This window comes from Carya illinoinensis, chromosome 14, assembly GCF_018687715.1.
Source record: "Carya illinoinensis cultivar Pawnee chromosome 14, C.illinoinensisPawnee_v1, whole genome shotgun sequence".
Taxonomy (NCBI): domain Eukaryota; kingdom Viridiplantae; phylum Streptophyta; class Magnoliopsida; order Fagales; family Juglandaceae; genus Carya; species Carya illinoinensis.
The window spans coordinates 30,718,161-30,730,857 of NC_056765.1; the positions used below are offsets into that span (position 1 = coordinate 30,718,161).

At 35.9% G+C, this 12,697-nt stretch overlaps 1 protein-coding gene across 1 annotated transcript; it reads left to right on the forward strand.

The window, feature by feature from the left end:
• The first annotated feature begins 6,629 nt into the window (after positions 1-6,629).
• LOC122295004 (UDP-glycosyltransferase 92A1-like) lies at positions 6,630-8,576 on the forward strand. Its single transcript, XM_043104010.1, has one exon. The coding sequence runs from the start codon at positions 6,913-6,915 to the stop codon at positions 8,449-8,451; it is 1,539 nt and encodes a 512-aa protein (XP_042959944.1). The 5' UTR covers positions 6,630-6,912; the 3' UTR covers positions 8,452-8,576.
• The last annotated feature ends 4,121 nt before the right edge of the window (positions 8,577-12,697 follow it).

Genomic DNA, 12,697 nt, shown 5'->3' on the forward strand with positions numbered 1-12,697 from the left:
TTTACAAAGTGGAAACCCCCAAAAGGTCCCTAGGCAAAATAAAATAAAATAAATAAAAAAATGAAATAATAATTAATCAAGTCTTAAAATAAAATAAATAAAAATAATAAAAATGATAATTTAGCCATGGTGGCTGTGGCATGCATGGCTCATGGTGGGTTAAGGTGGTGCATGGTCCATGGCTAGGCTAGTCATGGTCTGGTCTGCGGTTCGCTGCATGACGTGGCATGGTGCCACGCTTTGGTCTGATGGTCGGCACGGCATGGCACTGTGGATGGCCTGCTAATGGTGGGTATTGCATGGTGTCAAACTTAGGCCTGATGGTAGGCACATGGTGATGTTGTTCTGCTACTGTGGTGCCCAGTTAAGTGGCTTGGGCTAGTGAACTGGGTGATGAGCATGCATGGCCCAAACTGATGGTCTGGGCTATGGGGCTACAAGGCACGAGTTGGAGCCGTGCGCTGGTTGGCATGCCAGGTGGGTATGCCACTAGCCTCGCCTGCAAGGCACGAGCTAGAGTCGTGCGCTGGATGGCGTGCCTGTGGGGGCACGCCACTAGCCTCCCTAAGTGGTGTAGGGGCACGCATGCATGCGTGTAGATGCACACTTAAGGGTCTGAGCCAAGGCATGCAAACAGGCTAGTCATGTGACTGTCCTGACCCTCCATGAGTCATGTCGAGGTGGGGTCCCGGGCAAATCTCTTGGGGGCTATGACACTATGCCACTTGACGCGTTGCTTCACGCATGAGCGCCTTAGTGATGGCTGCATGCCATGGTTTGCGTGGAGCAGGCTCTACATAAATCAGCAAAAATTAGGGGTAAAAGCTAATGCATTCGATGTGATTTTTGGGCAAAAATCGACGCTAGCCAATTATGAAAATAGGGAGGAGCAACCGATTGTAACCAGTCAATGGAGGGAGAAAAACCGGCCGTATCAACTCCAGAGCTTATTTGGCGGTTCAAGGTCAGTTCTTAGTTCTCCTAGTGGCGAGCTTTGTCACAGAGAGAGAGAGAGAGAGAGAGAGAGAGAGAGAGAGAGAGAGAGAGAGAGAGAGAGAGAGAGAGAGAGAGAGAGAGAGAGAGAGAGAGAGAGAGAGAGATTGGGGAAGAAGGTCTCGGGGAGAAGATGATCCCATCTAAAAACGACACCGTTTGATTTAAAATAAATGACATCGTTTCATACATATTTTTTTAATAAGTTTTGAATAAAATGACACCGTATGGTTTCGTCCTTAATGTTTTGTATACTTATAGGCGAAAAACGACGTCGTTCCACTTAAACTTCGTTTTGAGTAGGGTATATTAAAAAAAAAGGTTTATTTGATCGGTCAGTTCAGTGATCCAGTCCAGATTCAAACCGAGACCGAACCATTGAATGTCAGTTCCTTTAAATTTCCACTGCACGTCGGCCGGGGGGGCCCGATTCCCATTGGTAGCGGCCAATTGCATCGGTTTCTGTTCACCCCTAACAAAAATACTCATTTGAAGGAGGTGTGGCTCGAACTTCAGTCGGTAAGCCAAGGTCATCAATACCACTAAGGCAGTGAATGGCTTATGCGATACATATAGACTCATGACAGGTTTGGAAAGTAAGATGAGAATTTTTTATTTTAAATAAAAGTTTAAAATATTGTTTTTTAATATTATTATTTTTTTGAAATTTGAAAAAGTTGAATTGTTTATTATATTTAATGTAAAAATTTAAAAAAATTGTAATGATTAGATGAGCTGAAATGAAAATTTTATGTCTCATTTCATGCCCCAAACCAAAAAGAATATAACTTCTTATTATACAAAATTTTAAGTCTCATAAATTTTTCATAACTTATCTCTTCTCAAAATAATTCATAACTTCCAAAAATAAATCCCAACATATTATTAATAATAAATATAATATATATTATTTTAAAAAAAATTTCCAACAAACTTTAAATCAACTTTATAATAAAATTAACTTTACAATTTAACGTATTAAGTGGAGGAATGTCATTTTGTAAATTTATTTTGCCAAATTTTTATACTTGTAAATAATTTCTCTATATAGATATAAAGATTCAAAGGGAAGAGTAGTATCGTGGCAAAAGGTCATCAAAGTAGATTGTGTGAATGTGAAAAAAAACTCATTGCTCTCTCTCCCATAAAAAAACTTCCCATCGCCCCACTCGATTTTTGTCACTGTTCACCCGGGGAGGGGGGTTGGTGCTTCGACTGCACCCACCTCCCCTCCTCGCCGGTCACGATAGTGTCCTTTCTATTTATTTATTTATGTCCTTTTCTTGTTTATTTTTTTTATTGTTTTTTTCGGTAGTACCATCATTTGCTGATCTACTGCCTTTCAGTGATTAAAGGCTCACATGCGCCCCTCAGCCAACTTCCCCTGGTGCCGATTGTCTTAGTAGCAGAAAAAATCCTCTCTTTTGTGCGGCGCTTTATGTTCACGCGCGACTTATGCCACGAGTCAGATCCACGCGCGGTTGTGTTTCAGAGAGTTTTCTGCCACCACGCACGACATGTTCGGGACCAACACCTTCGGATCTTCTAGATCCAGTTGTTTTTATCTCTCCAGTTGTGGCGCGTGGCCTGCAAGTGCCGCCACCACCAGTGTTGGCCCTTCGTCGGCAATTCGTCACAGTGTTTGGTTGCTATGCTATGTTTCAGCTTTCCCTAATTTAGGATCGAGTGAAAGTGGATGTGATAGTTCTTTCCAGTCAGTCTAGACCAACACGTTGCAGCACACCCTTCTGTACTGTGGCTTCCAGTTTTATAGTCTGTTCATCAGACTATGTTAAAACCGTCACCAAGCGGTCTTCCCTTATTGGAATTGGGTGGGAGCCATTTGTTTGGTTCTAATCACCCATTTTTGTGATATCTAATTTTTACGTGTATTTTTATTGAATAAGTATTTTAATTTAATTAAAATATTGTTCTTTTGTTTTAAATTTATCGAATTTTAATTAGATTTATTTAGTTGTGAAATTTATTTTGAGGTGCTTTCTTAATATTAATTATTGTTTTGTGTTTAAATTGCTGTTTAATTTAATTTAGTTTATTTTTGGATTTAAAATTTTGTTGTTAATTTTTACTAGTTATTTCTTATATTTTAGTAAGGTATTGTGTTTAAATTATTTTATTCAATTTATTGCTTTTAAAATTATTTTCGTTGGATCAGTTTTTGGACTTTAGAGGTGAGGACTATACCTTATTTCTTTTCCTCATCTTTTTTCTTCTTCCTCTTTCTTTTCATTTTTCTTTCTTTTTCCTCATTTTTCTCCCTGGACTCTCTCTCCCCCATGCGACACACTCTCTCTCCTCCCTCCCGTTCATTTTCTTTGCCTCGCCATAGCGCCACTGTCGGCCAGCCGTGCATCTCACCACCCCCACCGATCGACTCCCCTTCGGTCGGTGATCACTTCCCTCCATTTTCAGACCACCTAGTGCCACCATTAGCTGCTGTGGGCTCCTTCGAGCTGCACAGTTTTTCCTCCATTTCGCATTTGTCGTTCCACTTACAGCCACCACTTCTTCACCACTTCATCACTGACCTCTTACTGACCTAACCCACTCATTTTTAGCTCCGATCCGTTGCCGGAGCAACCCTCATGAGCTCAACTCCGTTTTAACCTTTTTTCATTTCTACCGCCGTTTTCGCTTCCACCCACGACCAACCCACATTTATACTAGTTTTATAAACACCTCTAAGTCATTCTCTATCAATCCCAAGTCTTAGTTCATCCCTATTCAAAAGTGAGTATTTTACAACCCACAGCCACAATGTATTTTATACTATTACGTTTCTTTTTCGACACCTTTTACAAACTATTGATCATTTGAAAAACATTATATAGCGCTGTAAGTATTTTTCAAACTTCATTTAAGGTTTAAATATATTTTTAACTTAACAATAAATTGTGATTGATTGGTTATGCCAGACTGAATCCGAAGAGTTCGAGGGTCGGATGAATTGGAGGACGAAGTTATTTGTATGCTGGTTGATGTTGAGATTTGTTGAATAATTTGTATCTTGATGTGTGCATTGTATGGAGCATGCATGTTCATGTTTGAAAATGAAAAAATGGATCTTTTCGCATATTGGCATGCATGTACATGTGTTGGAAATTGAAAATTAGATTTTCATGTGTAAATGGATTTTTGGGTGCGTGTGTATCACGACCCCAAGCCGAGATGAGGTATTATCTCGGTGGAGCTCCTCTGATCACTCGAGAGTGCAATATACTGAGTGATGTCTACTGGGTTGTCGCTGGGCCACAACGGGCGGATAGGATGATAACGCTCTCATACTGACTCCGTGGCCCCTTTGCTAACAAGGGTTAGAGAATGCTTGGCTATGTACGTGTTGGGCGCGAAACTGGTTATCGCTTGTTACGAAGTCACATGCATGGTCATTACCCATGGTGTGACAAAGGGAGTTAGAGTGTGCGGATGACCCCTAGGGGAGGTCATAGTGCATTCGGTTAATGAAAATGGAAATTCATTTAAGACTTGGATTTTGGGCCATTTTCTGGAAAAATGGCGAGGAGGAAAAGTTTTAAAGGAAATATTTTGAGCCAAATGTGACTTTTGGCATTAGTTGGAAAATGAATTATTTTGGGCCAAAAATAGGATTTTTGGCGTGCGTGGAAAAAAATGTGGATTTTCGGGACACATACATATGACATCTTGTTCTTGCATATTGTTGAGTTTTAATATATTTTTATCTTATAGGTGTTTGGATTATTACTTACCTGCAGTACGGTCTTTGGTACCGTAGACTTTGTTGCAGATAAGAAAGAGGAGGTTGAGCCTGAGGAGGCGGCTCCGCCAGAGTATTGATTTGAAGTTGTATTGTTGGAAATTATTTTCCCTTACCGTTATTTTATGTATTTTGGATTTGAAACAATGTTGAAACTTGTAGTATTTTGATATGCTTGTTTTAAGTGAATTTATATTTAAACAAAATTCTAGTACTTAGTTGAAGATTTTTATTATTCGCTGCATAGTTCTATTGTACACGTGTTGCATGTACACACACTTGACACTCAGAGATGGAATTCGTGACCCATGTTGTCCTCATGGCGAAGCCTCGATTTCCACATGTCCGTATGTAGGAGTTGGAGGTATCAGAGTTTTGTTTTTTCTTTTTTGTGCTGTAATGTAGTTGGCTTTGGTAAGACTATAGGCGACTCTCACTCCATTAAACTTGTATCTTTTAATTTATTTATAAATATCCTACTTGTTGAGAAAAAAAAGGTCATCATACATACGCAAACTATATATATTTATATATATAAATGAAAAATGCTTAAGCTATGGAATAATTAGAGTTTTTACTATTTGAATTTTATATATTTATTTATTTAATAATTAAAGAAATATATTTTTAATTAATTTGTAAATGTATTTTAAATATTTAAAATGATTTTAAAAATATTAAAAAGTTTATAAATACAAAATTAAAAAAGAAAAAAGAAAAAAAAAGTGCATTTTAATAATTTCTGTTTTTTAAAAGAGATGAGAAAAAAAAGTGGAAGAAGCCAGCGGGTCTTTCGAAGGGGCAACCCTGCTTTTCATTCAACTTTATATTTTTTTACTGTTTATGTCAGAAATTGTTTGAAACGGGTTTGAAAATTTATAGATAAAATAGAGATATATAACCGTTTGGATGTTCAAAACCAGAGGAGATAGTTTTGGGAAGATAATAGTGAAAGTGATAGGATTCTCCACACCGCTCCACCTCATACTTTTTTTTTTTTTTTGTTATTTTTTATGTTTTTTAATTTGTAATTAAGAAAGTATTTTTTAATGATATTGTTATTTTTAAAACAAAATTTAAAGTATTAAAAAATACAAATACAAAATTAAAAAAATACTATATATATATATAACTAACGGTAACTTCCAATCATAATTATAAGCAGTGAATGTAGCATGTTTATAATTTTATCTCATTAACAAAATCGAACATATTATTTAAATAGTAAGATGAGATGAAATTATTTTAAACAAAAATTAAAAATTAAATAAAATATTATTTTTTGATATTATTATTATTTTAAAATTAAAAAATTAAATTATTTATTATATTTTAAATAAAAATTTAAAAAAATTATTAGGATAAAGTGAGATAGAAACTGTTTAGGTAACCAAACGGGTATACATGTCCGACAAAACTCTCGGGACCACCTGGCCCTAACAGTTTCCTGTATTAATATAGACTATGTCTGTGTCAGGACCTTATATATATATATATAAAAAATCTATTTGTAATCTTCACACTTCATACATTATATTTATTTTAATTTTTTTTTATTTTTTTATAATAAATATATAGTATGTAGATGATAAATAAAATAATTTAATTAATTTAATAAGAATAAAATAAAATAAAAGAGTAAAAAATAAAAAATAATATTTTAATATATAAAATATGTAATGTAAGATAATGTGTAACATTTCTCATATATATATATATATATATATATATATATATTTGGTTTTCTCCGATAAAAAAAATTCCGAACTGTGTCCAGGAAAGTATTCACAATCCGACGGACAGTTGGGGCCCTCGGTGTCAATTTATGTGTTGTCATTGCCGTTACTACCGGACGTCTTGGACTTGGAGTCGTCGAAACTCGAAAGGAGCCCCAAAGCCAAAAGCTGAAAGCGGGTGACATACTTTTGCAGCACCCTTTTCTTCTTTTTGACTCTGGGCTGAGTGGACCATGGAACCGTTGCAAATACCAATTAATCTGGTGCCGAAAATACAGGCTGTTCAAGTGTTCAACTACTCTGCCTTCACCAGTAATCAAAACGAGCTTTCGAACTCTTCTTCACAGTTACAATCTCGGTTCATAAGCATATACTCGAAGCCCCTGCATATATGGTCCTGTCCATCCTCTGAAAGAGCAGTATAATATGGCACAGAGAAGAGAGAATATTGTTCTTTTCCCCTTCATGATGCAAGGCCATATCATCCCTTTCCTGGCTTTAGCCCTCCACATAGAACAAAGAACGAACCACTCCATTACCTTTGTCAACACCCCTCTCAACATCAAGAAGCTCAGGTACTCTCTCCCTCCTGAATCCTCCATTAACCTTGTTGAGATCCCCTTCTGCAGCTCCGACCATGGTCTCCCACCCAATACCGAGAACACCGACACCCTTCCCTACCACCTCGTCATTCGCCTCCTTGAAGCTTCTGTCTCTCTCGAACCAGCTTTCAAGAAACTCATCCAGAATCTCATCGAAGAGCAACAAGGCCGTCCCCCGCTTTGCATCATCGTCGATATTTTCTTTGGATGGGCTGCAAACGTCGCCAGAGAGCTTAACGTGTTCCAGGCAATCTTCAGCGGCGCAAGCGGGTGCGGCTTGGCCTACTACTATTCCCTTTGGATGAACCTTCCGCACAGGAAGGTCGATTCCGATGAGTTTTCGTTGCCTGATTTTCCAGAAGCTTCAAGAGTTCATATTACACAGTTGCCAACAAATATACTTGAAGCTGATGGTAGAGATGCTTGGTCCGTCTTTCAGAAGAAGAATCTTTCTGGGTGGATGAAATCTGATGGGATATTGTTCAACACTGTGGAGCAATTTGACCATATTGGATTGTCGTACTTTAAGAACGAACTTGGCCGGCCTGCCTGGTCGATTGGACCGGTGCTGTTATCTGCGAAAAACCGATCACCTTTTGGTAAGGAAGGTGGCGTTAGTCCGGAGCTTTGTATCGAATGGCTGAGTACAAAACCTCTGAATTCTGTTTTGTACGTGTCTTTTGGGTCGATGAATACGATCTCTGCAAAACAGATGATGCAGTTGGCTACGGGGTTGGAGGCTAGTGGCAAGAATTTCATCTGGGTTGTTAGGCCACCAGTTGGTTTTGACATAAACTCGGATTTCAATGCCAACGAATGGTTGCCAGAAGGATTCGAAGAGAGGATCAAGAATTCAGGAAGGGGATTACTGGTGCAGAAATGGGCACCCCAGGAGGAAATTTTGAGCCACAAGTCTGTTCGTGCATTTTTGACCCATTGTGGGTGGAATTCAGTGCTCGAAGCTCTTAGTCACGGCGTGCCAATGATTGGATGGCCGATGGCAGCGGAGCAGTTTTTCAACGTCAAGTTGCTGCAGGAACAAGTTGGAGTTTGTGTGGAGTTAGCTAGGGGGAAGAGCTGTGAGATTAGACACGAAGATATAGTTTCAAAAATTCAGTTGGTGATGAACGAGACAAAGGAAGGGAACGAAATGAGAAGGAAAGCTTCTCAAGTGATGAAGATCACAAGGAATGCCATGAAAGATGAGGAAGGTTTCAGGGGGTCTTCCATCAAAGCAATGGACGACTTTTTCAGTGCTGCAGAGTCCAAGAGGCAGCAGACCGAGAGCGAAAATAATGTTGCATTGTTGCCGTTTGATTCAAGCAGAAACAACAACACTAGTGCTATGTATCGTCATATTTAGCTAATTGCAGTTTGACTACGTTTGAGGTTCAAATATTTACCCCCATGTGTGCAGAGGTTCAATTCTGAGTAGATATTTGAAGCCTTTCACCTGCATGAATGATTATAATTGGACTGAACTAAAAATTAGGAGTCTTGTTTCCAAATTTTCATTTTTCTTAGATTTTATACGAGCGATTAAACTTTTAGCCAATATTTGCACAATAGTAACATTAGTAACTGGAAATTTTCATTTTCGCATTTGCCACCAAAATGGAAAAAAAAAAAAAAAAAACTTTGCAAAGATCTCATGAAGTGCCACCACTTGACAACTACGGAGAAAATGGAAAATTTGGAGATAGAGAGAGAGAGAGGACCAAGGAAATCACATTCATGACAACTATGGAGCTTGATTGCAAGTATAAGACAGTGTTATTCAATAGATGGATAAAGCAAATTCAGGTGGATAGTCCATGCATGTCAAGCTAAATATTAAATAACGATAGACAAACACCAGAAGCCAACCTGCAAAAATAGTTTGCTCCACCATTTTTAAGTTATTGAACAAAATTAGACAAAACCAATCAGGCTTTTAAAGCTAGGTACATTTTTTGCATACTGCTTAACTGGCAGTTGGGAAATTTGAAGCAGAAACTTTCTATTTTGAATATAATCTGTGTATCATCTTATTACTAAAACAGTATTCAGAATGTAAATTCCAGCAATGCTGTGATACTAGACATCAGGGAGAATTAGGAGGACCTAGCTACTTCTACTTCGACATCTGCTGCTAGAGGCAAACCAGATTAACGGTAACATGGATCTTTTCATAACTGGTGCTTAAGATGTTAACTAAAAAAGAACATGCGAAAATGATGCTAAAAGACAATGACATTTTTGAAGCATGGGATAGAAAAACAGAGCAGCCTCCAAAGACAGAGGACTCAAGGGGCAAAGACCACTTGTTTGGTGCTACGAGAGCTGAAAAATCTCTCTTTACTTGAGCTTGGTGACATGCAAATCACTAATTCATAACCAGCTATAACAAGATAGTACAAGTTTTGTAGTACATAACTAATCCATAACATTTTCCCTGAAAAGGGATAACATCTTTTTAATTTTCCTTTATATATATATACATATATAAGAAATGCCACTGGGGTCCAAAACAAATTAAAACAATTATTGAAGTTTAGTGCGTCGATGAAACCCAGAACAGAGGTACAAATCTAGAAAGAAGATGAAATAAAAATCCATGAGGATTCCCACTACATATTTGAGAAGGGTAGGTGAGAGTTTCTTTCTTTTGAAATTCAGGAAATGAAACAGACATAAATCTTCGGCTTCATAGTCACCACGCACCAAGAAAAAGTGCTTTTTTTCCTCAACTTCAAAATTCTAAACTATCTAGAAGTTTGAAAAATTCTATCTACGAGTCTGTTTACTTAGATACTAAATATATTATGATTAATGTTATATACAGTAGTGGAGGGTACACAAGCGTAGCACAATTTTTTTGAAAAAGAATATGATTTATTATTAAAAAATTATTTCTTTTTCATGTGGGTTTGTATTTATTCATTTTTTTTTAAAAGATTACATGGTGATTACGCACTCTACGACTACAAATATCATTTCTCATACATTATTGATGTGAAAATTTATCACATCAATTAACATAAAAAAGTGTTTATATTTTAAAATTTTTATGAAGAATTTGGATCCAAGAACAAGTGGCATATTCATATATTGGTTGGTAACTAACTGAACTCTTGATTTTCTATCATTCTCTTCATCAAACTAGTATACGCATGAACTTCAACTGTCATCTTGTTCTCATATTTAGCATAAAAAATCTAATTCAATGCTATTAATGCTTTGTATTCTGATATAATTTCCTTTAAAAATAGTCATCAATTGTGAGTTGGGCAAGTGAATGATAAACTACAAACAACCCGGCCAATAAAATGGTTTGCTCCAATGACTTTACCGTCCAAACAACCCACCATTTTGTACCCATATTTGAAAAAAATAACATAAAAAGTCCCTGATTTTGAATTATTGCTTTCATGAGAGAACCTCTAAGGAATCAGATTTGAAGTTGGTGGAGTAGCACTACTACAAGCTGTCAAGCATATATTCGTTCTTCAATCCCCCAATCTTTGTTCAAGAAATCAGACCTTTCCGACATAGTACGTGGGACAACATATCTTGGGTGATAAAATATACAGCAAAAGCGTACGTCTGCAGCAATGCCAAATGATACAACCCACTTGGCTACAACAATACAAGGAATTTTTTGGAAATTGGAGTACCCATGTTATTTCCAAGAGAAATGCCTTGGGACACAAATTTGTGTCTCAAATGTATTATTATTATTATTATTATTATTATTATTTACTTAGTGATTAATGAAATATTTTTTTAGTGATATTGTAATTTTTTTTTTATTTTTTGAAAAATATTGAAGAATATAAAAAAATGATGAAAAAAATAATAATAAAAAATGTATTTTGCCTTATTCATTGGGTTCTCGAGCTACATCCCCTGAATTCTATTTCCAATCAATTATAGAGAAAAATAATATTTATAAATATATACAGTCGTGAAGTGTGCAAGCGTCGTACAGTCGGTTTGAAAAAAGAGTGGAGTTCACTATTAAAAAATTATTTTTCTTTTCACACGTGTCCTCATATTTGTTCACTTTTTTTAAAATAATTGTACGGTACTTGTATATTCATGATTGCAAGTATAATTGTTTTAGAATATCTAATTGCATAATATTCTAAAATATTATATAGTTATATGTCTCGAAAGTTTAAATTGATAAAAATAAATAAATTTAATTATTTAGTTTATGTTCTAGTATCTCCTCACACTTGCATCAAATTCTTTCTTTTGAAATGGATCCCACGTGCTAAACAACCAATTAAAATACGGAGATCAAATGTAGAATTAAGATTCGAATTTAGAACATTTGGATTAAAACCATATGTTAAATTTTCGATTATCACAAAAATTTAAAGTAGCAATAAATTTGAACAAACAGCATATGTTTTTAAGTAGATCCTCCAAATATAAGGGAGTAGATTCCCACGTTCTACATGTTTGGCATTTAATTTATACTTCTTTATACAAGTTCTTCTTATTAGATCACTATATGTTTGAGAACTTATTTGGGAACATGCAAAATCAATTTCTTTATGAGAATTGATATTTGTAGTTATAAAGTACGCAAAAGTCGTATATTTTTTTTTTAAATAATGAGTAAATATAGAACTCATATGAAAAAAATTAAATTTTTAATTGTAAATTTTATTTTATTTTTCAAAAGAAGTACGTGGCGTTTGCACATTAATGACTGTATCTATCATTACTCTTTTTATTTTATTTTATTTGGTAAGGCATCCACGAACTGAACATGGATGTACAAAATAAATTTCCACCGCAAGCTTAAGAAGAAATTAAGAGAGGATGGGTCTGATCTTCAAGAATAGAGAACAAATGATTAAGGAGTGGATTATGCATTACTGATTTTAAAGAAGATAATCACTAGGCAATACCTACTCGATCCCTGCTCATGAGTCAGAATTTACTAACAAATTGCCCTTTCTTAGGTAACAAGAGATTCAATAGGAATTTGAAAATAAACTAAATTCGAATCAACAATCATATATTTTTATTAATGTTATCGACAATTACAGAGTCCCAATTTCACTAGTTGAATAAGAACATTGGGGGGAGGGCTGTTAAAAAAGAATAATTCTCTTTAGCAGCCGATCCATAACATCACACCGCACACCCCTCTAACATGGCAAATTGGGTCTAAATTACATTTCAAGGTTCTTTCCTCCCCTCATATGGTGGTTATCCATACAATAAAAGATGACAGAAACAACCAAAGTTCACTTGTTAGCACCGATGATTAGCCTGATTTGAGGTATATTATTGAGGTGGAGCCCAATGGAAACTACTCAATTTAGTTACACTTTGCAGAAATTGATTCTTCAATGGTCGATGTAGGGCAAAGGTTATTTGAGTTTTGATTAATGGTGATGTTAATTGAAGAAGAGAAGACAATAACCTTACATCCTATAAAGAAACGTTTGTACATTTACCAAGGAGTCAAGTACAAAAACATGTTCCACAAATTACATTCTCACAAAACTAGCCCCTCTAGTTCGAAGACAACCATTACTACAAATTACATTGCCCCAACAAATTGAAAATGCAACGTTATCACATTAAAAGCTTACAAAAACTCGGCA

Coding starts and splice junctions, on each gene's coding strand:
- LOC122295004 (XM_043104010.1), top strand. CDS start 6,913: ATGGCACAGAGAAGAGAGAATATTGTTCTTTTCCCCTTCATGATGCAA.